The 25,174-nt window shown below is 42.1% G+C and overlaps 1 protein-coding gene across 7 annotated transcripts in view; it reads left to right on the forward strand.

The window, feature by feature from the left end:
- Positions 1-25,174, forward strand: part of MATN2 (matrilin 2) — a 101,370-nt gene that overhangs the window by 60,001 nt on the left and 16,195 nt on the right. For 4 of the 7 annotated variants that reach the window (XM_065582161.1, XM_042845083.2, XM_065582160.1 and 1 more), the window contains 10 exons: positions 3,759-3,881; positions 8,564-8,686; positions 12,115-12,237; positions 16,866-16,988; positions 19,623-19,745; positions 19,870-19,992; positions 20,364-20,486; positions 20,633-20,755; positions 20,896-21,018; positions 21,099-21,221. In XM_065582161.1, coding sequence (XP_065438233.1) covers positions 3,759-3,881; positions 8,564-8,686; positions 12,115-12,237; positions 16,866-16,988; positions 19,623-19,745; positions 19,870-19,992; positions 20,364-20,486; positions 20,633-20,755; positions 20,896-21,018; positions 21,099-21,221 — 1,230 coding nt within the window. Of the gene's footprint in view, positions 1-3,758; positions 3,882-8,563; positions 8,687-12,114; positions 12,238-16,865; positions 16,989-19,622; positions 19,746-19,869; positions 19,993-20,084; positions 20,208-20,363; positions 20,487-20,632; positions 20,756-20,895; positions 21,019-21,098; positions 21,222-25,174 lie in introns of all 7 variants that reach the window. The other 3 variants (XM_005291635.4, XM_005291636.4, XM_042845087.2) reach the window with 1 other exon arrangement.

A 25,174-nucleotide genomic window follows, 5' to 3' on the forward strand; every position in this document is an offset into this window, starting at 1 on the left:
GATTATGATAAAGAAACTTAATTGCTGTGGGTGTGAGTGGGTGCAGCTCTATTAATTTCAGTAGAGTTACACTGCTTATACAAGTGATTAATTTAGCCCATATTTTTAACAGTGTGAACAAATACAGTTTATGAAATAATGCAGTACAATATGACAAAGAGTCTTATACAACCCTAGAAACACATGGGTGTCTAAGACACCCTGTCATTGTAATAGAAGGCGGTATGATAATGAAACACTATTAGTCAGAGTACATTTGGTGCCAGTCAATGTAGCTGGCAACTTGCAGGCCCTGGTAGCCTTGGCAGGTGCCAGTCAGATGCAGGTCTATTACAATTTTATGTGAAATACATATTTCTATACTTGTGTGTGTGTATATATATCCACATAAGCATGCTGTTTGAAATATTCTCAGTACAGCATAAGTGCCTCCCACTGCTTGGGCAGCAATCCAGATCCATTGTTCCCCCAAAATTGTGGAGGATTCTAGAATGTGGGATTTTTTTTTCCAGTTTAAACTTATCAAAGACCTCAAAATGTCATAAAAAAGCTTAAAGCAAGTTAAATCTTTACATCAGCTATGGGGATTAACTGATATTAGTTTTAAACTGTTGTATGCATTTAAACTAAATAAATAGAGATATCCTATCTCCTAGAACTGGAAGGGACCTTACAAGGTCATCAAGTCCAGCCCCCTGCCTTCACTAGCAGGGCCAAGTACTGATTTTGCCCTAGATCCCTAAGTGGCCCCCTCAAGCATTGAACTCACAACCCTGGGTTTAGCAAGCCAGTGCTCAAACCACTGAGCTATCCCTCCCTGATCTAAACCTCTTGAGCATTTTAGCCTGTTCAAGATGCTTTAACTACTTTAAATCAGTTTAAAGTGCAAAAGACATTCCCGAAACTACAATTTGAAAAAAACCCCACGTTAGATAGATGTAGTGGGGCAGGGAATACTGAATAAGAAGCAGCAGCCAAGCAAGAATTGGCTGGAGCCAGGACAGCATTGGTTAAGATCAGCTCAGTTCAGGATGCCCTTGCTGAATTTAAACATAAATAACTTTAAAACTTACCAAACCACTTCTCTGTAAACTGGACTTCTTTTGTGTCTTGCAAACCAAACCAAGAATGAAGAAAATGGACTGCAAATTGCAATTGCTTTGAAGTCAGAACATTGTTCAGATTAGCCTGGGATTAGACTAAACTGATTCATGTCCACCAATGTTATATATGCCATCATGTGCCAGCAATGTCCCTCTGCTATGTACATTGGCCAAACTGGACAGTCACTACGCAAGAGGATAAACGGACACAAGTCAGATATCAGGAATGGCAATATACAAAAACCTGTAGGAGAACACTTCAACCTCCCTGGCCACACAATAGCAGATGTAAAGGTAGCCATCTTACAGCAAAAAAACTTCAGGACCAGACTCCAAAGAGAAACTGCTGAGCTCCAGTTCATTTGCAAATTTTACACCACCGGATCAGGATTAAACAAAGGCTGTGAATGGCTATCCAACTACAGAAGCAGTTTCTCCTCTTTTGGTGTTCACACCTCAACTGCTAGCAGAGCACCTCACCCTCCCTGATTGAACTAACCTCGTTATCTCCATACTGATTTATACCTGCCTCTGGAAATTTCCATTACTTGCATCTGAAGAAGTGAGGTTCTTACCCACGAAAACTTATGCTCCCAATACTTCTGTTAGTCTTAAAGGTGCCACAGGACCCTCTATTGCTTTTTACAGATTCAGACTAACATGGCTACCCCCCTGATACTTGACATATCAAAAAGACAGTCTTTACACCACAAAGTTTATCTAGGTAACCTTTGACTCTCCTTTAAGGGTCAGATTTTTAAGGGTAACTGGGCACCTACAGATGCAGATAAGCACTTACCTGTGTCTTTAGGAGCCTAAACAATAACTGGTCAAGAATTTTTTAGCAAAACATTTTTCCATCTGAAAATGCTGATCTGTCAAAACCAAAACTTTTCATGGAAACAAATTGGTTGTGATGAAATGTTCCTTGGGAATGTTTCTGAGGTCCAAGATGGAATTTCTGAGACAAGAGCAGGACCTGAATAGTCAGTATTCCAGTGATTAGCACACTCAGCTGTGAGGTGGAAGACCTGGGTTCAAGTCCCTGCTCTGCCTGATTCAGAGTGGAAGAGCTCTAGAAGGAGAGATTAAGAGTAACTGATTCAGAGCAGTGAGTCAAACTGAGTCTCTCGCAGGCAAGTGCCCAAACTATTGGCTCTTCTGCCATGGGCAGGCCTCTCTGTGTTTTTCATGAAAAAATTTTAAGGGTCTCAGTTTTCTTCCAATGAGGAATGAAACCACATATCAAAACCACAACAATTTTCACAAACTGGATTCATGTTTTCCAGCCAGCCTATCTTTAAAAATTTGATCCTAAGGAACTAACCTCTGCCCTCTTCTCTAATTTTGCCAGGAATGAAATGTTAGTGATTAACTCTGACTGGTAGAAATCAGCAGTAACTCCACTGAAGTCACCAGTGAGATCCTAGTGGCCAAATGCTGCTTCTATGTGAAGTAAATGACAAAAATCTCATTGACTTCACTGGTGTAGAATCAGGCCCTAAGTGTACATGGATCCCACTGATCACTGCACAGTGAGCTTCCTTTTCTAACATACTTTATACATTGGTGATAGTGGTTGCCTATAAATCTTCACCAAAAAAAAAAAAAAAAACAGGAGTACTTGTGGCACCTTAGAGACTAACAAATTTATTTGAGCATAAGCTTTCGTGGGCTACAGCCCACTTCTTCGGATGCATAGAATGGAACATATAGTAAGGAGATATAGATATAGATATATATATACACACAGAACATGAAAAGGTGAAGTAGCCATATCAACTCTAAGAGGCTAATTAATTAAGATGAGCAATTATCAGCAGGAGAAAAAAAAAACTTTTGTAGTGATAATCCAGATGGCCCATTTCAGACTTTTCCCCCCGCTGATAATTGCTCATCTTAATTAATCAGCCTCTTAGAGTTGATATGGCTACTTCCACCTTTTCATGTTCTGTATGTGTGTGTATATATATATATATATATCTGTCTCCTTACTATATGTTCCATTCTATGCATCCGAAGAAGTGGGTTGTAGCCCACGAAAGCTTATGCTGAAATAAATTTGTTAGTCTCTAAGGTGCCACAAGTACTCCTGTTCTTTTTGCAGATACAGACTAACATGGCTGCTACTCTGAAACCTATAAATCTTCATGACTATCATCTCATGAGCAACTTAAATGAGGGAACTGCAAAGCAAACAAACCTGAGTTGTTCAGACCCTGATTTTTCAGATAAAGTAATGCTCTAATCTAGTGAAAGGCAGCCAAAAGCACACTAATACACTTCTTCTTATAAATCATATCTAACTTGCATGCAGTAAAATAATATTACCAGGTAATTCATTAGAAAACCAACTGATACATTTTCAGTGCTCTATGGGTATTTAGCTGCAAAAATCGCAAAAATACTAACACTCATTTCTGTACATCCTCCCATTGAAAACTTATCCCCCAAGGGTTCATTAAAAATGTGTATGATGTATTATAGTCTGTGTGAAAATGGAACATTCTGTTTTCACAGCTTGAGACAGTATGGCAAGGTGTCAGGAGTGTGTCCAGAAAGAGAGATGCTCATTGAAAAAAACTGAGGTAATTGTTTTTAATTTAATTTATTTGTCTATGTTCCTCATTGCTGCACATTTTTTTCTTTTTACAGGACCAGATTACTGTGCTTTGCAGACCCATGGCTGTCAACAGGAATGTGTTAATACAAATTATTCCTATTTTTGTCAATGCCAACACGGGTTTACTCTTAATCCAGATAAGAGAACTTGCAAAAGTAAGTTGTCCTACTATATCTAATAAAGTTCACCTGCTTTTATTTCTGAAAACCTATATGGCTGACTTTATGGAAAGATCATAGCCTCTTCCATAGTGAAGGCTGAAACAAACCTATTTTAAGGTTGATTTTTAACCTCAGCCCCTTCCTTCACCCCATAACTTTGCCAAAAACTAAACCAAACTCCTTGATATTTCACAGACCAGATTTTACACTACATTACAATTTTTCTGAAGAGTTTGAAGCAATTCTCGGGAGTACTATTGGACATATGATGGCTCAAAACCAGGACGTTCATTACTTCTTTGAAATTTTCTAATTTGGGCTTGTAGTAACACAAGTGGTTTTGGCCTAAATACTTCAAATTTATGTTGTAGCCAAGGACAGATGCCTTTGACTAATTTTGGAAAAGTAGGGGATGTATTATTTAGTTATTAAAAGCAGTTTACATTCATATTTTAAACACTACAGAGTTTAAATCAGGGGGTCTCAATCTTTTTCTTTCTGAGGCCCCCCAACATGCTATAAAAACTCCATGGCTCAGCTGTGCTGCAGTAACTGGTTTTCTGCATATAAAAGCCAGAGCTGGCATCAAGCGATAGCAAGTCAGGCAATTGCCTGGGCCCCATGCCACAGGGTGCCCCGTGAAGCTAGATTGTTCAGGCTTCAGCCCTGGGTGACAGAGCTCAGGGCTTCAGCCCCAAGCAGTGGGGCTTCAGCTTACTATCCTGGGCCCCAGAGAATCTAATGCTGGCCCTGCTTGGCAGCCCCCCGAAACCAGCTTGCGGCCCCCCAAGGGGCCCTGGAGCCCTGGCTGAGAACCACTCCTTTAAATCACCATCCCAGTTTCTTACAAAACTTAGAAAACAGCCTCCATTGTATTAGCTTCCTAAATGGGGAATGGACCTTGGTAGAGAACAGATTTTCTAGGGAGGATGTGGAATCTCCATCACTGGAGGTTTTTAAGAGCAGGTTAGAAATATAACTAACATGGATGGTCTGGATAATACTTAAGCCATGTCTACACTACAAAGCTTTCCTAACACAAGTTACGTCTGCATAAAGTCGCAGCAGTTAGTATATCACTTGTGCATGTGCATACCTGTCTCCTTGCATAAGCGCTGCGTGTACTCTCCAGGAGTGCTTGTGTCAATGGGTAGGTATCCCAGTGTGCAACCTGCCACCATTCAGCACGCTGGCTTTTGGGTAGTTTTGGCAGAAACAACTCGCATAGGGGTGACTGGGAACAGGGGTCAACTTCCCATAATGCACTATTATCCATCCCATAATATCATCTTTATCCCATTATTTTTGCACCTATTTTCAATTTCCTGTGAACCTGCATGGGACTTGTCACTGCCTGGAGTCTCTGGCAGAAGCATGAAGATTGCATAGCTCTGCACTTTTGTCATGAGCACTGCAAACACAGTACACACCGTTCTCCGGTATTTATAGAGCTGCAAGAAGAACTGCAGGGAACATGGTGGTCAGTTTGCTGTGGGACATAGCGAGAACCAATTCAAGGTTATTGGTGGCATTCACAGAGCAGCAGCAGACGGTGGAGCACCACTTCTGGTGTGGAGGGGGAACCTCTCAAGGCCACAGCAGCTGCAGCTAAAACACACAGAGGTACTATTGTCAGTACAATAGAAATGGAAAGTGAAACTTCCGATTCAGCACTCCCTCCTTCCCTTGCTGCTCTAGAGTGTTAAACAAAATGAGCTTATTGACACTTCTGCTTTGGAGTGCTTGTGCCTGGTGCCACTCTCTGCTCAAGCCATGGTGAGTATGTGCTGCCAGGGGTGAGGGAAACAAGAAGGGAATTGCTCAGTTGCATGAAACTATGAGTATAGGGCACTGGCACTGAATACTGGCACCCTTTTCCACAGATGGTGGTGGTTTTGGCTGATATCTCACTCCTGAGGGTAACAAAGGCACAGAGAGAACAACTGTTGCTGGCGTCTTCAAGTCACCTGGGTCTGAATGCTGCTAGACTGTGTATTTGAAAGGTGCCTGCTGAAGTTATCACCGACTGGCATGGGAAAGTGTCCTACCACGGAGGAAAAAATAAGGCTGCCATCTCTAGAAACCTTCGGGAGAGGATTGCAGTGTACCTCCAGGGAAGTTTCATCGAGATCTCTCAGGAGGACTCAAGAGAGATCGTTGTGTACATAAACAAACTGCTCCACATGGCCCCCTCCCGTGCCTAACTCTAGAGGGGAATGAAAAGCAGATAGCAATTGCATCTCTTTGTTGTATCACTACCTCTTGTAGTATGAGTGAATTAATGAAAAGTTGATAGCTGTGTCCAGCAAAGCTGGGGATGCTGTAACTTGAATGGGAATTTCATTTACATGCTTACTCAAGTTCCTTCCCCTGCATCGGGCTCACCCATGCTTGATTGCAAGGACTAGCTGGACTGCGGTGGAATCAAAAAATGGTCCTGGGTCGCAGCACTACTGGACCTCCCCGTCACCTGTCCCCTATACTTCTCCACCTTGTGGTCACAGCAGGGGCCTGTGACTCGGGCTCCTCAGAGGTATCCATGATGGTGTGTGGGATGGTGGTGGGGTTTCCACCAAGTCTGGAATGCAGCTCTGTGTAAAAGCAGCAGGTCTGTGGCGTGGCACCAGATTGACTGTTGGCCTTACTGGCTTTCTGATATGCCTGCCACAGTTCCTTGACTTTCATGGCTCTCTCTGCTGCTGGTCCCTGTCATAGCCCTTTTTCTGCCTCCCCAGAGCAAGCTGCTCATCGATGTTGATGTTTCTACAGCTGGTTCGGAGCTGTGCCTGCATAGCCTCTTCTTCCCATAGGCCCAGGAGATCCAATATCTCCCATCTACTCCAGGCAGGAGTGCATCTGGAGCATGTAGCTGGCATGGTTAGGGTTACCATACGTCCGGATTTTCCCGGACATGTCCGGCTTTTTGGGCTCCAAATCCCCGTCCGGGGGAAAATCCCAAAAAGCCGGACATGTACAGGAAAATTGGGACATGCAGGGCCGGCGGTGCTGGGCCGGGGGCCCCGGGGGTGCTCGGCCGATGCTGAGTGGGCCGGGGGTGCTCGGCCGGGGGACCGGCAGTGCTGGACGGGCCGGGGGTGCTCGGCCGGGGGCCGGGCCCGGGGCCGGCACCCCAGGGCCCGAGCCGACCCAGGCTGGAGACGCCGGGGGGGCCAGACTGGGCCATGCCTCCTCCCCCCTTACCCCCCTTACCTGCTTCAGGCTTCCCGCAAATCAAATGTTCGCGGGAAGCAGGGGAGGGGGCGGAGTTGGGGTGGGGGCGGGGCGGGGCCGGGGCCCCATGGAGTGTCCTCCTTTTGGAGGCTCAAAATATGGTAACCCTAGGCATGGTCAGCTTGGCAGTTGCACACAACAAAGGAGAGCAGATAGAAGTGTGCTCACCAAACTGGACAACCAGGAAAAGGCATTTCAAAAATTCACAGGGGTTTTAAAGGAGTGGGGGCTTGTGATATACGTGACCTCTGGGCAATGGAGTTAACAATTGTGACCAGAGCGGTCAGTGTTGGGCATTGTGGGACAGCTGCTGGAGGACTAGTTAGGGTCAACATAGGTAATGCAGTGTCTACATTTGCACTGCATTGACCTTCATACATCAACCTTGGCTCAACGCTGCTCGGGGAGCTGGTTCTACTATGTTCACATAAAGGGGCACTTACATCAGTGGGAGACAAATTTAAGCATAGACAGAAGCGCAGCTAGGTGGACTAATTTTGTAGTGTAAACCAGGCTTCAGTGCAGGAGATGGGACTAGGTGATCTACTGAGGTTCCTTCCAGTCCTACATTTCTATGACGCAGCTCCTCTGGTGTGGGACCCAGCAAGCTTGCATCAAAGCAGATGCATCAGGAGAGATTCTTAAGGCGTATATAGAACTTGCACACAGGTGAAGCAGCTAGCTTTCCTTAGTACCTGAGCACTATGAAAGCCAGGAGCAAGAGGTAGTATTAATATTTCTCTAATTGTAAACTCACATAGAGTAAAACTAAGGAAATAGCCTCTTTTGGAACACGATTAAATGTCTTTCATCTTCACAAAAAATGTGTGTTTTGGTATGTGCTTTCATGTACCAGTATCATTTTTAACAGCAGTCTGGATTGCTGCTATTTTTATAATTGTACATAGCATTGTGATTATATTCAGGACTTTACAGGACAGGTGTTCCTAGAGGAACACAGGAACAAAGGGTCCAATCTTGCAAACATTTCCAAGCATAATGTTTATTACCAGGAGTACAATTGTGAATTATGGGATTCTTTTCAGTGACTTCAGTGGGCTTTGGATCAGCCCTTCAGTTTGGTAGTATTTTCATTCCCAAACACTTTACTTCATGGTTCACATTAAACAGACTTATAAAATAAAACAATCCATCAACTTTTCTACTTCCTCTTTTCTAAGCCAAACTGTGTGTGTCACTGCTGAGCAGTACCAGGCACTCCTCCTCCCCAAAGTGTTGATGTTACTTCTGATGGCTGGGGAAAGAAAAAGTATGGGGATCAAAGCAAAGTCTTGCACATTTTTACTAATAGGCCACCAGATCAGCTGCTTCCCACAGTTTTATTAACTGTCTGTCACATGGAAGTTAGTGCCATTTAAGAAGCATGATGTTTTGTTCAGTAATCAGCATACTTAGCTTGTATTCTTTAACCTCTCTCTCCACAGGAATAAACTTCTGTGCTTTGGGTAAACATGGCTGTGAACAGGAATGTGTTAACACAGAAGACTCTTTTGTGTGCAGATGTCATAGTGGATACACCCTAAACCGTGATGGCAAAACGTGCAGAAGTGAGTGTTTCACACAAACTGCAGCAATTAGTTCTTGCATTGGGCTGAGTTTTGAAAAGAACAAGGAAACTCTCCAGGGGCCCTTCTGGGATCTTTTAGAGCTATGTAAGCTGCTGTAACTGTAAAGTCCAACAAGAGCCAGCTCTAGTGAGGTAATGTTGGTAAAATGCCTGCATATGTCCACCCCGTGGAGAACAAGTGTATCGTCTTATAACATTTTTATAACAGGAATTGTTTATTTAACAGGAGTGCCTGACATATTTTGAAGTTAGGGTGACCAGATAGCAAGTGTAAAAAATCTGGACAGAGAGTGGGGGACGGGGCGTAATAGGCACCTATGTAAGAAAAAGCCCCAAATATCTGGACTGTCCCTATAAAATCGGGACATCTGGTCACCCTATTTGAAGTGCTTGTTAAAAATACATCCAATTTTAGCTGAAATTTAGACAGTTTACACGCCTAATGATTTTTCCCCCTCAAAGGTTGGTTTATTTTTTTTCTTCTGAAGTCTATCTGATATAAATACATCCCTTGCTATATGGTAATGAGAATACTGCTAAAGGAATGATATTCTACCAAAAATCATGCCAACCCTGTATATTTGCAATCACTTAGTTGTCAAAAGATATTGTTTTCCCCAGAACCATTTTGCATATTTAAATCAGCACTTTAAAAATGCAGAGAGCTGCAATTTTTCTTGATTTACTTACGCCATTTGGAAAAAAGTACCCAAAGACTTGCATAATTAAGAAAATGATTATCTTCAATGATCAAAAGAAAATGTTGATGGATTCTGCAGCAAACAAGAAAACTTTGATACATTGTAATAAAAGTAAATTATACAACTTGGTTTGATTTTCAGAGGGGCAGGTGCTTGGCTCTTTCTGAAAACTGGGCCCCTTTGAGGTGTCACAAATAGGGCACTCCACAATTGAGGCAACCCAATTTACTGGTCGCTTTTGAAAATCTTGGCCCTTTTCTCTTTTTTAGCACTACAGTTTTTATTTTTGCAGATTTAGGTATCAAAACATGTTGACCTAAATTTATAGTTACTGTAGTTCCAGAAGCCTGGTGATGGGCAGATTTGTGATTACTTTGTTACTTGAAAGAACATAAGGAAAGATTTAGTGTGAGAAGCTAGAATGTTTAGGTTTTAAAAGTGATATTAATAATACATATTACAATGGGCATCTCTTCTTTGTAACAGATGATGGTGATCTGAGAATGTAATTTGCCAAATAGGATAGTGGTTTGTTTATTTTAGTTGTTTCGCATTTCTCTTGTACAACAGCCCCAAAGCACAGCTCCACTTATGATGATGTAAACTTATGGAAAAAAGGAGAATGTGCCAACTGGAACTTCTTGTAACTAGTAGAAAACTTAAATCTCGGCTTCACTTGTTCAGGCCAACAGTATTTGTAACTATGTCTGATGTTAAATTGGGCAGATTCCTGTGTGTGTGTGTATATATATATATATATATATATATATATATATATATTATGTAATTTAAAAAAAAATCTCACACAATATTATTCATCTTAGCAAATGGATATGGACATGACTGATAATCCAGTAAATTTTTGCATCTGTAAATGCTCTGCAGAATTGAGACATAATAGACAACATTTATATTGGGTAACACTGACTTCAGTCAAGTTGAGCTAGGGTGAATTTCACCCATGTGACTAAGAATAGTGAAGAATGTCCAGTCTAAAATGTTAAGGGGGAAGTTTGCTATAAAAATCTTTTAAGATTTTTTTCTTGCTAAAATGCTTTGCTCTGTACTTTTACAAAATCAGCAAAGTTAAACTGCACATTCATGCAAGCACATATCTTGCTTTATGAACTATCAACCATACCTCTCAATTGTCTCTTGTTACACAATTGTGTCTCTTGAGACACAGTGCAGACTTTAAACTCAAATTCACACATATATTTGGTTTTTAAAGAGACCATTTCCATCACAAATACAGAATCAATAAAATGCAAAGTGGTTACATTAAGTCCCCTACACTCTCCATTTTTAAGTGTCCCATTGTGACGGGGTTGGGACTCACACCGTGGCGCCTCCCGCTGGTCGCTCCGGGAATTAGCTCAGTCCATGGGGCGTGCCCTCTGCTGGTGGTGTCCCATCCATCATCTGTTCTCTGCTGGTGTCCGGACCCACATTGCTCCCTGCTCGGCAGCGTCCTTTTCAGGCCACTGCCCTCCGGCAGTGCCCCCTTGTCCATCCTCACCCCTTGCCGGGGGGGGGGGGGGAGCCGGGGGGGGGTTAACAGCAGTCTTTCACTTTGCCACAGCTGCAGTGGCCAACCACACCCCAAAGTCTAACCCCTTCCATCAGGGGTCTGGTGCAGTCCGCTATGCCACTTCCAACAGCCAGGTGCAATACAAGGGGTAAGGGGGGGACCCAGGCCCACCCTCTACTCTGAGTCCTGGCCCAGGGGCCCTCTGGGAGCAGCCGCCCTGACCTCCTTCACTCCCCTTGTCCATCTCCCCTCCCTGGGCCGCTTCCCCTTTGGCCCCTTTGCACCTTGTGGGCCCTTCTATCAGGGTCTGCAGCCTGGCAGGTACTGGGCTGGAGTTCCCTTCTCTTCCCCCGAGCCTGCCCAGCACTGCGCTGTCCCAGGTGCTGGTCTCCTCGCTCAGGAGACAGACCTTCCCCTCTGAAGATCTGGGAGAGACTCCCTGCTGCTCTCCTGTGCAGCCTTTATATAGGGCCCAGCCTAGCCCTGATTGGCTGGCTCTAATCTCAGCCCTCATTGGCTCTCAGTAGGCCCTTCCCTGATTGGCTGCTGGCCTGCGCAGCTGCTCTGGCCTACTCTAGTCCCCTTTCGCATGGGGGTGGGGCAGCCGCCCCACCACACCCATATTTTGGCGTTAGCAGATAGAACCTAGCAGCAAAAGAATATTTTTAAATTACTGTATCTGTCAGTTTAAACAGAATTTACTCATAATCCTCTAATTGTTGTGGAATAAGTTGAAACTCATAAATGATTAACACTCATATTTACTGGCTGAGAAAAACATGTGGTGAACAAAGAAAAGATTTCTGTGTGTGAAAAAGAGAGCATGGCCTTGTGGTTAAGGCACAACACTATTAGGATTCCTGGGTTCTCTATTCCCAACTCTGTTGCAGATTCCCTGTGTGATTATGGGCAAGTCGTAACCTTTCCGTGCCTTACATTCATTGTCTGTAACATAGGGATAATAAATACTTACCTCACTGAGCTGTTATAAGGATAAATTAACTCATGTTTCTCAAATGGATCCTTAGATGGGATAGCTATATAAGTGCAAACGTTTATGGGGTTTTTTTTCTTGATAATCATATGTACAAAGATTCTCTAGCACGTAGTACCATGTCATGGTTTTGGTCTTTAACTCTCTAATGTGTTTTCTTAATTCCTAACATAACCCATTAGGAGTGGATCACTGTGCTGAGAACAACCATGGCTGTGAGCAGCTGTGCCTGAACACAGGCGACTCATATGTCTGTCAGTGTTCTGAAGGATTCATCATTAATGAAGACCTAAAAACCTGCACACGTAAGTTTCTTGATAATTTCTTTGATCAGAATTAAAGCGGAGGGAAGCAAATAAACACTAGGAACATAAAACTGATACACTGTATCAGACCCAAGGTCTATGTAATCCAGTATTCTGTCTCTGACAGTGGCCAGTACCAGATGCTTTAGAGAAAGATGCGAGAACCCTGCAGTAGACAGATGTGGGGTAATCTGTCCCCCACATTAGGTCTCATCCTGGTCTATAATAGTTAGAGATTGACATAAGCTCTAAAACATGAGGCTTGATATCCCTTACAACAAAATTTTATTATCATTAATTGCGACAACTCTGAATAATTTGACTCTTGTTATGTTCTTGCCCTCAATGACTGCCAGTGGCAGAGAGTTCCACAGTTTTATTACTTATTGTACAAAAAAGTATTTCCTTTTAGTGATTTTTTAACTTTCCACATTTTAATTTTATTTAATGTCCCCTTGCTCTTGTGTTATGAGATAGGGAGAACAGAAGCGGTTGATCTGTCTTCTCTATACACCATTCATTATTTTATATACTTTAATCTTGTTCCCTCTTATTCGTCTCCTTTCTAAGGTGACAGTCCCAATCTTTTCAATGTCTCTTTATCTGAGAGTTTTTCTAGGCCTTTGATCTTTCTTGTTGCCCTTTTCTGAATCTCCTTTAGTTCTGTAATAGCCTCTTTGAGATGGCATGACCAGTACTGCACACAGTATTACAGATGACGGCACACAGTTAATTTATATAATAGCATTACAATAGTCTCCGTATTATTCACCATCCCGTTCCTTACGCGCTGTAACATTTGTTAGCTTTTTAGACCACAGCTATGTATTGACGTCTACAGTGACACCCAGGTCCCTTTCTTGAGTTAATTTAGTACCCTGTAAAGTGTACAAATTTTTAAGGACTTCGATTTTTTTCCTGCAATGTTCACTATTTTGCGTTTAGCTACACTGAATTTCATTTGGCATCATATTGGCCATTCACCTAGCTTGTTTTGGTCTTTCAGAAGTTCCGCACAGGCCTCTCTGGTCCTGACTAACCTAAATAACTAAGTAATCTGCATTTTGGCTACCTCACTATCTACCCCCTTTTACAGATAATTAGTAAATATATTAAACAACCTTGACACACCCTGCTGCTAACCTTTTGCCTTGATGAAAATTTACCATTTAATTCTTCTCTTTGCTTTCTGTTTCCTAGCCACTTTTTTATCCAAGACAATATATTTGCTTCTCACCCAGTGACTAAGAACTCCTAGTAACTTTAAGAAAAGCAGAGACAATAGCTTATTCTGCATCAAACTGTGCTTCCAGTTGAGCAGCTGAGACTGTAAATTTGAAGTAGCTCAAATTGAAAGTCGTTTTTTCTGCCATTGCTGAGCGTGTACGTTGTCATATAGGGAGTGCGCTGAATCTTCAATTTGTGCTTGAATTCTGCATTTTTAAAATGCATGGAATAATGAGAACAAATTCTGAGTACTCATAGACACATAGGCGCCAACTCCATGGGTGAGCCGGGGCTGGAGCACCCATGGAAAAAAACTAGTGTGTGCTCAGCACCCCACCAGCCACAGCTGTTTGGTGGTGCCCCCAGGAGCTAATCAGGGGCATCACCAAATAGCTGTTCGGCCACACCGACGAACAGCTGATCGGCAGCCACCTCCAAACAGCTGTTTGGCAGATTGGGGAGGGACTTGGGGGAGGGCATAGAGTGGCGGGTGGGCATGCAGGGGCCTCAGGGAGGAGGTGGAGCAGGGGTGGGAAGAGACAGGGTGGGGGGGGGTCTGTGGAGTAGGGGTGGAGTGGAGTGGGGTCTCTGGCCGGAGCAGGGGTGGAGCACCCCCAGAGCAAACTAGAAGTTGGCACCTGTGCATGGACAGTTACAGGAAGATGGAATTAGAAATAGAAGACTGGCCAATGAAATTACAAAGGCTGGGGTTTTCAAAAGAGTCTAAGGAAGTTAGGCGCATAAATCAATGAAATTTGGGCACCTAACTCCCTTCAGGTTCCTTTGAAAACCCCAGCTGAACTATTAATAAAAGACTGTACAGACCATAGAAATATAGTTACAAGAGTCTATGCTCCCCAAGTATCTTCACGCCCCATATATGTACAAAAAATCCTCCCATTCCTGGTTGTCGATACATATTTATAGATTTTTAAGGCCAAAAAGGACCATTATGATCATCTAGTCAGGCATCCTACACAACATAGGCTATGCTATCCATCATCCACAAAATACAGGTATGTACAAAGCCCTCCAAAGAACATGCATCATCACTCTCCATTAAATATGTATCTTCCAACAAAGACCACGTCCCCTAAGAGATCTGCAGTCAGGTGTTCCTGTGTTCTGAGAGACCAAATAAGTGCTTCCTGGGAAAATCTGTTTTCAGTGCTCTTGCTCCATGTGCCTTCCCCCCCAGACACACCTCTTCAGTTCCTGGGCTCCGGGATCTCTCTACAGGTAGGTCAGTGACCGATAGCAGACTGCATTGCAGATAGCAGCTTAGTGTCCATCTTCAGGCTGCAGCTCTAAAATCTCTTTGGTGGGGAAGGCCTCTGTCTCATTTACCCTTCACTCGGGATCTCTGGTTGTCTGTTCTTCTCTCCTGCTGGCAGGGAGGAAGATGTTACTGGGCATTCTTATCCTGTCCTCTTTGCTGTTGAAGAGGAGGGTTTTGGTGAGTGATCTATTGTAGATATTATTCTAAAGCCAGCCAGCTCATTGGTCCTTTTCACAAATTTTGTGCTGCTGCTTTCATCATCTTCTACCCCTCTTGCATGTGTGGACACACGTACCAATCAATGGACCCTATGCTCTGGAAGCCCTGCGTGTGGATGAACACATTATGTTAAGTGACTTTCTTCTTTATTCAGGAACTTAAAGTCCTAGGTAGAGATGTCACTAATGCAGCTTTCATAGGAGCCCCAATACATCAGAAATTAAACTTGCCCTAGCAATGTTTCTATTCTTAATATAGCTAATGAGAGTTAAGATTCACTCCAGTTTAATAGAGTTAGTAGGGTAAATTGCCCGCTCTAGTGTAAAAATCTGCAGAAGGGGCCAATGAGAAAGGAAAACTCAGTGAATTTTGCCTTGCTGACTCTTCCTGGAATTATCCCCACTGACTAGAGGAGTTTGGCAGGCCTCACCATCGATTTTGGCAGCACTCTACCAGCCCCTCCCCATCTCCCCAAGCCGTTGATTGCATGGACAACTCCTGACTCTGCTGCTTTCCCTGCCATTGGGCAATAAAGTTTCAGCAAGAGTCAAACTGCCATTGGCAAGGTCCCCCTGCAACCGCACAGCTGCAGTCACAGAGAGGATCCAGGGGAAGATAATGCAAATCAGAGGGTGGAAACGCCTTTGCTCCACCCTCTCCTGCCCCCTGAAGTCCACAGAGATCCATCCACCCCTACAGAAGAGGGGTAACTAATGCTACCAGGACAGAACTCCTGCCTTCTGGGCAGAAAGAGGAGAGGGATGGCTCCACTGCTTCTAGCGGAACCAATGGATATAGGGAAGCAGCTGAGTTGCTGTTTTAAGAGTTGTATCAATTTTCCAATGGAAAGTTCTGTTTCCTTGGTAGTAGAAAAGATGTTTTTAAACTCTGGTGATTTAGTTTCCTCCAGGTATTACTTGGATTCCCATCAGAAGCATTAAAGCTATACAGTGATTCCTGGACTCCTCTGAACACTGAATTTGATCCCTCTTGAGTATTTCCTCTACTTGCCAATTTACCCCTCTCTGCACACCTATCTGGGAACAGACTTTGTTCTGCTCCTGAGCTCCAGCCGACCCTGTTAAAATCACATGGGCAATCTTTTTAGATTATCATAAAATATTTTTGGGTCTTTCAGATAACTGTTAAATGAGCAGCTGAATAGATGTGTTTAATATATATCACTTCTGAATCAAGAGACTGCTGTCATATATACCGGGAACACCCTAGTGATAAACTGGCTTCTGCTCTGACTTCTAGCAACAATAGCAAATGGAACTCCATATGCAGCAAAGCTCACAAGTATGGAACTCGGAGAGCACTAGGTCTCATGTTAAAGAAAAGAAAATCCGTAGGAAAGTCAAGACGACAAATGTAACTGAATTAAAATGATTTGTGTCAATTATTGTTCAGCATCAAAGCTCACATGATCTAATCCAGAATCCATTGAAGTCAATGAGATCAGGTACACTGAGAGTTCTGGGATTCACCCACCTCATGCTTTCACATTGAGTATGTACGCAGAATCATCAATGAAAGGTGAATGTTTAGAAGAAAACCTCTGTTGTTTTGATACCTTGTGGTTGTAACTGTGTATTATATGCATCATTAGCAAAATATCTTTATAGTTTATTCAAAAAATATTGAAGTATCTGGACTCTTTTCTGAGCTATTACAAACAGAAAGATAGCTTTTCTCATCTCTGCCCACAGGGTTCACTCTAAATCATACCTAAAAACTCCTTTGTTGTTTCTTAAAGGTATATTTATTTTTGATAAAGAACTGAATTATTGTTCAAACAATACAGTATTTGCTTGTTCAGATGCCATTCAGCTGTGTTAGAGATGACCAGCTGCGAATTCTTGAATTTTTAACTTCTTTTTATAACTCCAATCATTTGCAGGAGTGGACTATTGTGCACTGAGTGACCCTGGTTGTGAACATTTGTGTGTAAACAGTGAAAAATCTTATACTTGTCAGTGCTTTGAAGGATATGAGCTTCGTGATGATGGGAAAACTTGTAAACGTAAGTTTTTATCAGACCAAGTGACATGGCACCATATCTTTTGTTGCTTGCATCTATACAGTATAAAATCAGTATGTGCAATGTAAATGAGTAGCTCTGAAACTGGACTCTGGGACTGAAACTGGGGACCAAAGGTACATTAGTACAGAATTGTATTTTGCAACAGGCAACAGTAATTTTCTCCACAAATTAGGTTAAAAAGATTAAAATTTCTACGGCCTCTCTCCTTGTACTGCAACCAAGGAGCTCACAATATGAATGGCATTTCCATTTCTTTGCCCTGCTTGTGTGACAAAGAACATTAAAAAGGGATTGCATAATTTGGGCAAGACTGTAATGAAATCTGAAAAAATCATTGCAAAATTTTCTTCAGTATTACAGCCCTCTCTACTGCTCAGTCATTGTATCTTACTTCTTTAAAAGTCACCTAGATATAATGTGTATAGTAATGTAATTGTATTCCCATTTGTTTGAGTTCTAATCCATTAAACTGATTCTCATCTGATGTTAAAAAGCATGTTATTAGGAAAGCTTTTAAAAGACTCAGATACTACAGCTGTGGTGGGCAATCTGTGACCCGCAGCCCGTCAAGGTAATCTGCTGGCGGGCCACCAGACTTTTTGTTTACATTTGCATGGCCACCCGCAGCTCCCGGTGGCCACGGTTCACCATTCCCAGCCAATGGGAGCTGCGGGAAGTGGCAGCCAGGTGAACCGTGGCCACTGGGAGCTGCGGGCGGCCGTGCAAATGTAAACAAACGGTCTGGCGGCCTGCCAGCGGATTACCCTAACGGGCTGATGGACCGCAGGTTGCCCACCACTGTACTACAGTGATAAATTAAATCGATAATATTATTTACTGTTTGTATTAAACCACAATCAGAATTGGAGCCCCATTGTGCTAAACTATGCAAACATATAGAAAGACATGCTCCCTTCCCTAAAGTATATACAACCTGAGGACTTGATCCTGCAAGAAGTTACGTGCAAGCGGACTCCTGCACTGGCATTGAGCTCTACCCCACACTTGCCCTGAAAGGGTTAATGTAGGCCAAGTTGAGGAGCGGGGCCATTTAACCAGACAGGCTACAGCTGAATAATCCCCTGATGGGATGAGGAGGAAGAAGCTGGGTGAGGTTTATAAAGACAGGCAGCTGATAGCAGAGGAGGCTGTGGGGAAGTAGTCTGCAGTCATTCCCTGGGAGAAGGGAGGTGTGTTTGGGGTCACAACGGCAAGCAGCCTACAGTTACTCCCTGGGAGAAGGGATTTTTGGCTGGAAAACCCAGAGAGGAGGGAGAGCCAAAAAGGATAGGAAGGGCTTAGGAAAAGCAGCAAGGAATAGGATAGTGCAGACCTTGGCTGCTGATGAGAGGATCCCTGAACTGGAAGCCAGATTAGAGGGCGGGCCCCGGTTTCCCCAAAGCCACTGGGGAAGTGGCACAGACCAGACAGTGGAGCGCAGACTGCCTGAGACAGTTTGCCCTGAAAGACTTTGATACCTGCAAGGGGAAGAGCACAGTGAGCTGGCCAGAGGGCCAAGTCACAAAGTGGAACCTGTAGCTCCTGGAGAGAGAGCAGCAACGGAGCGTGCAACAAGCTACCAGAGGTGTGTGCAGCCGCTGGAAGGTGCTAATCCCAGAATGGCCAGGAGGAAGTGCCCTAATGGTGAGTGGATCCCGGGACAAGCTCTGTGCAGGACTTAAAACAAGCTGGAACAAGGGAGTATAACAAACAGAGAGAAAAGGGGAAGGAAAATGAGCATAACAAAGATATTTAGTACATGATTGTTTAGCTTTTAATTTTTGTTTTGTTTTAAATACAGTATAAGTCATAGCTAAAATTAAATGAAATATCAGTAGTCCTCACTGGCCATCTGCCTACCCATTATCAGCTGACGATTTCCTGTGGGCATCACAGCACATAATACAACAGATCATTTACACCAACCTTAAACCCCACATAAGCTGAGCTTTTGTAACCCTATTTTATTACAAAAAAACAAATATCTATTTAACCACAGAGGCAAAAAGCCTGGGTGTTCTGGGTTTCAGCAGGTATTTTTGCTTGAAGATAGTAAGATGATGATAAATATCTTGTTTTCCACAGGAAAAGCTGGATTGAAATGTAAATAACTTGACAGTTCAAAATCTTCTTACTCCTTAGAGGCCAGTGACCCAGGGCTGGATTTTTTTAGAGGTATTTAGGTGCTCACCTAGGGGATTTTCAAAAGCACTATACCTAGCTCCTCAGTGGCATTTAGGCACTTAATTCCCCTTGGTTTCAGTGAGAGTTAGACACCTATGTACTTTTGAAAATCTCACTAGGGTCCTACCTGCATCTTTAGGCGCCTAAACAACTTTGAAAATCTAGCCCCTAGTTACTATGCTTTCTGATTTTTTCCCCCTTAATAAAGAGACCATGGATTAAGAGGAGGAGGAAGATGTGCTTGCTTGTTAAAAACAAAAGATGAAAGAGTCAGAGGTTGTTGGAAATGCATTGCTGGATTCCACTGAGCAAACACATGAAAGATTATGAGCTGCAGGGCTCTTTCACTGGAAAACTAAGACCTTTTAACCTTTGCATTTATAAAAATTTTAACTAGCAAATTTTCTTTTCTGTCTAAATTATTCTCAGATAAAGACCTCTGCAAATCAGTTGACCATGGTTGTGAACATGTTTGTGTTAATAGTGACAATTCATACATCTGCAAGTGCCGTAAGGGATTTGCACTGCGGGAAGATGGGAAAACGTGCAGAAGTAAGTATCCTGATTTTTGCCATACATTTGTGTGTGCAGCAGGCAAAGAAAGAAAGAACTTCATTGCTCTTTTACTGAAAGAATGTCCCTAGTAAACTGTATTAAATATCTAATCTATCCTCAGATAAAGACCTCTGCAAATCAGTTGACCATGGTTGTGAACATGTTTGTGTTAATATGGACAATTCCTACATCTGCAAGTGCCGTAAGGGATTTGTACTGCGGGAGGATGGGAAAACGTGCAGAAGTAAGTAGTCTGATCTCTAATGGAAGATTATCCTTGTAATGTTTGTATTTGTAGAAGTGTTTTAACTAGCGAACTCTCTCAACTATTCTCAGATAAGGATGTCTGCAAATCATTTGACCATGGTTGTGAACATATTTGTGTTAATAATGACAATTCCTACATCTGTAAGTGCCAGGAGGGATTTGTACTGAGAGAGGATGGGAAAACGTGCAGAAGTAAGTAGATTGATCTTTACTGTACATTTGTTTCTTCAGCAGACAAAAAGAGAAGGAACTTCATTGCTCTCTTTCTGGAAGATTGTCCTTGTAATTTTTACATTTATAGATATGTTGTAACTAGCAAACTATATTAAATATTTTAACTATTCCCAGATAAGAACGTCTGCAAATCAGTCAACCATGGTTGTGAACATGTTTGTGTAAATAATGATAATTCATACACCTGTCAGTGCCATGAGGGATTTGTGCTAAGAGAGGATGGGAAAACATGCAGAAGTAAGTAGCTTGATCTTTGAAGTACATTTATGTCTACGGAGGACAAAAAAAGAAGGAATTTCATTGCTTTCTTACTTGAGAAATATCTGTCTAATCTTTTATAAATGCAAAGTAGTTCTAACCAGCCAACTCTCAACTGTTCTCAGATAAAGACCTCTGTAAGTCCATTGACCACGGATGTGAACAGGTTTGTGTTAATGATGACATTTCATACACCTGCCAGTGCCATGAGGGGTTCATACTAAGAAAGGATGGGAAAACATGCAGAAGTAAGTAGCCTGATATTTACTGTACACTTCATGCTGATATCACTACATGAGAGAATGAAAATCTGAAGTGCCCTTTCCTTGGAAGATCGTCCTTGTAATTTTTGCATTTATAAAATATTAAATATCTAATCTGTTCCCAGATAAGGATGCCTGCAAATCAGTTGACCCTGGCTGTGAACATATTTGCGTTAATACTGACAGTTCATACATCTGCAAGTGCCATGAGGGATTTGTACTGAGAGAGGATGGGAAAACATGTAGAAGTAAGTAACCTGATATTTCATGGCAGATTGTCCTTGTAATCCCATTTATAAAAGCATTTTAACTAGCAACTCTCTCTCAGATAAAGACCTCTGCAAAACGGTTGATCATGGCTGTGAACATATTTGCATTAATAATGACCATTCCTACGTCTGCAAGTGCCATGAGGGATTTGTACTACAAGAAGATGGGAAAATGTGCAGAAGTAAGTAACCTGATCCTTACTGTACATTTTGTTCATTGAGCAACTGCTTGTTTGATTTTAAAATGAACTGATCCAGCATCCCGTCTTCAAAAATCATATCAAATTTGAGGTTGAACCACTTAACCTGAAGATTTTGGAAGCAAAAGCTATTAAGAAAGTAAGAATGATTGTCCTTGTAAGCCAGCGAGTATAGCAATCATTCTTTCCACACATCAGGAAAAGAGCCAAAAGTAAAAATCAAGTTGCCAAGGAACTTGCACTTTAATTAGGTTCATGTACCATAGGGTTGCATTTCCTGATTTAAAAGAACATCGGGCTTAACTTTCCTGTCTTTTAACATGAAAAGCCTTGACCATTGTCCCATTTATCAATGTTTTCCTAAATTAGATTGCTAGGTGTTTGGGACAGAAACTCCGCCCCCGTCCTTCCCTTCCACCATTCTATGAACTACCATGTACATTTCTACTACTATATAAAGTCCTAGGAACTTCTGCAGTGTTTAGTCCATCAAAGCTGCATGACCCAGCCTGGCTCCGCAACAAAGGATGTCCATTCTAATCTTAGGTTGAGAGACCTGTCCCCCAAAGGGCAATGTAATGCTCATGGACCTGCCCAAACCTTCTCACTGCCTAGGACCATGGGTCATGGATTAATCCCTGCTTGGGCTGCAGAACTTAACGAAGGAGAAGCAGGATCAGTGGAGTTCTGTTTGAGGGAATGGGAAACTCCCATTGCCAAGGACAGTCAAGTAGGGTGACCAGATGTCCCAATTTTATAGGGAGAGTCCCGATTTTTGGGTCTTTTTCTCACATAGGCACCTATTACCCCACTCCCCCCCCCACACACACACACACATCTCCTGTCTCGATTTTTGACACTTGCTATCTGTAAAAAGCAACAGAGGGTCCTGTGACACCTTTGAGACTAACAGAAGTACTGGGAGCATAAGCTTTCGTGGTTAAGAACCTCACTTCTTCAGATGCAAGTCTTGCATCTGAAGAAGTGAGGTTCTTACCCACGAAAGCTTATGCTCCCAGTACTTCTGTTAGTCTCAAAGGTGCCACAGGACCCTCTGTTGCTTTTTACAGATTCAGACTAACACGGCTACCCCTCTGACACTTGCTATCTGGTCAGCCTACAGCCAAGGATCCCCATTCCTCAGTTCTTTCATGCAACAGGATGATGATCACCTTCAGGATACAGTGTGCAATCAGCCTAAACAGTGGTAAGAAAGTTACAGACCCTTTCCTGTAATGTGAGTAGGGCCCCAAACTGGGGCCTGTGACAAAAAATAGACACTTTTTAGAAGTCTCTTATAAAGCATAGGCAAGTAGCCTTGCTGACCTCTGTCAATGGAAGAATGCTGCAAAATATACAAAAGACCTCTTGGCTCTTTCCTACAGATACGTTAGGCTGCAATAATCAATTACTGTCTAAACATATATGGATGTTGGCTTTTAAGTTTTATTTACATGTAAAGAATAATAAATATTTTAAATTGCTTAGAGAAAAGGAACAGGATAATGGCATCTGGAATGTAAACATAGCTATATCCCAGTATGTATTTGTATTTTGAGAAACTAAGCCAAGTTGCAGACTGGATTTATTACTAGTTGATATTAACATATTAGTTTAAGTTTGTTATTGTTACTATGAAAAGCATAGCTAAACTGGGCACATGGTCAGCTAACCAGAGCTTAGTGTTTTCGTACACTATATAAACCTTTTCTTTAGAATACCTAGCAAAGAAGAGAGAAAAATCTCCATCTAATTTGAATATTGTCTATCATGAATAATAACTAGGAAAGTACACACTGATCTTGACACCAGTAAAAGTTATAAATCAAAGTTAATTTGGGGTGGTCAGAGGAGACATTGAAAGTCCAAAAGAAATAAAGGTGCAAATCCTCCAGTCCCTGCTCAGTCACATTTCCCTTAGAAGTTAGTGAGAATTTTGACTGAGTGAATACAGGAGGATTTGGCCTAATGTTAACTAGACAAAGGTGTTCTTTTTTCTGTCCATGGTCATAGCAGTGATGAGGTTGGAGCTAGCAACATTTGATTTGTCTTAAAGTTCCTTCAGTGTTAAGAAGCAATTAGGGAGAAAAACCTAAAGTTTCAGATGAGAGGGGATGATAAAAAAGAAAGCACAAATATATTTTGGTTTTAGTAAGATTTGCAACACAGAGGAAAACTTCCGAATAAGATCAAATGTTTGGTGGTCATTCATTTCTTACAAAACTGACAAATACATATCTGAATGCAGCACAATTAGTACATTCTTATCAAGGCTTTCTTTGGCACTGATCAGAGTAATCTTTCTAAACACCTATCTAAATACATTAATAAATTTAGCATCACAACACACCTGTGAAGTACGGGTGTATTATTATCTCCATTTTACGAATAAGGAACTGAGGCACAGAGAGATTAAAGGCTCAATCCTGTAAAGTTCTGAGCACTGCTTCTGATCCAACCAAAGCACTTAAGTACATGAATACTCCCATATGTGTAACTTTAAGCACACAAAGCCAATAGGGCTATCTGTGCTCCTCAGACTAGATGATCACAATGATCCTTTCTGGCCTTGGAATCTATGATTCTAAATGTTTTGCTGGATTGGAGTTAAAATTTTCAGTACCTTGCAGGATGAAGCTCCTAAGTGTCTTGCTTAAGGACACAGAGGAAGTCTGTGGCAGAGGGGCTTTCGACACCTATACAACAGGTAAACCCATCAGGTACAGGCCTTGCTGGGGATACAGTAGCATCACTACCTATGGTCTGCCTCCTCTAGGCCCACTGGCTCACTCCCAGCAGGATTAGCCCACCTCATATTCCTCACTGCCTTTGGCTAAAATTATGGCTACCTCCTGTGTGTGTAGGCTACTGTGAAATATGCCGCCTTCTCCTCCCCACCCTTAGTCCTCCCCAGCATACCTATCATCATATTGTGGCCCTTAATCTTCAAAGTGAGGTATTATTATTTACTAAATTCTTCAGAACTGTACCTGCCCTTGAACTGGACTAGGCATAAGGGAACATTTCTTAAAGTATAGGCAGTTGTTTCATCCATATGTACCACCTGTTAGCATGGTACATGTTGTTAGCGCTTGAACTTAGGTCAAGTGATGAATATAATGGGAAAATATAATTGGTGAAGGGAGAAATTTTATTTTAAAAGACAGTAGGCAAAGACAGATCTGACCCACCTCAAGGAACCAGCTTGCAACACCGTCCTTCAGAAATGTAAACTGTTTCTTAGTGTCTGAAATTTGCTTTCTGATTCCACTTCCATGTCTCTGTACTCTGATTGCTTTAAGATTAGAGATAGACAATGATAATAAAAAAAAAACCGCCGGCTGAGATCTCAACTGTGCAGTCCATTCCATTTTTTAACATTTGAATTAAAACATAGCAAATAAGAACCCCTTCTCTTGAACCCCAGGGGGAGAGACTGAGTAGTGATTTAGATATGACTGGTTCCCTCTAGTGTTGTATGGTAAAAGTGTGGTTTTGTCTTCCTTGTAGAAATTAATCTTTCCAAATGCTTCTTGCTTGTATCATTTTTAATCCTATGTAGACTGTATGGTAAAAATAAAAGGTATCCTGATTGTTTGGCATTTTGAAGTTATTTACCATGATTACATGAACAGACTGTTTATGCTGGTACCAAGTTTTGTTTTGTTTATAAGATAAACTAATTCCAAAAATTCCTTAAATGTGCTTCTTTCTCACAGTAAAGCATAGTAACTGCTTTGTTGAACTGTGGAGAACCGGTCCTACTTCATGACAGAAACTGTGTATCATCCACTGCTTTCTACTAACCTGTGAATTGCATATGTGCTGTGTGTGTATGAGAGATTGATATAGAATACAGGTATATATCCATACAATATACCCCCAAACACATACACTTTGCAATATTTTTGCTCATTTTAGCTGACCATTTCCAT

Source organism: Chrysemys picta, chromosome 2 (assembly GCF_011386835.1).
Source record: "Chrysemys picta bellii isolate R12L10 chromosome 2, ASM1138683v2, whole genome shotgun sequence".
Taxonomy (NCBI): Eukaryota; Metazoa; Chordata; order Testudines; family Emydidae; genus Chrysemys; species Chrysemys picta.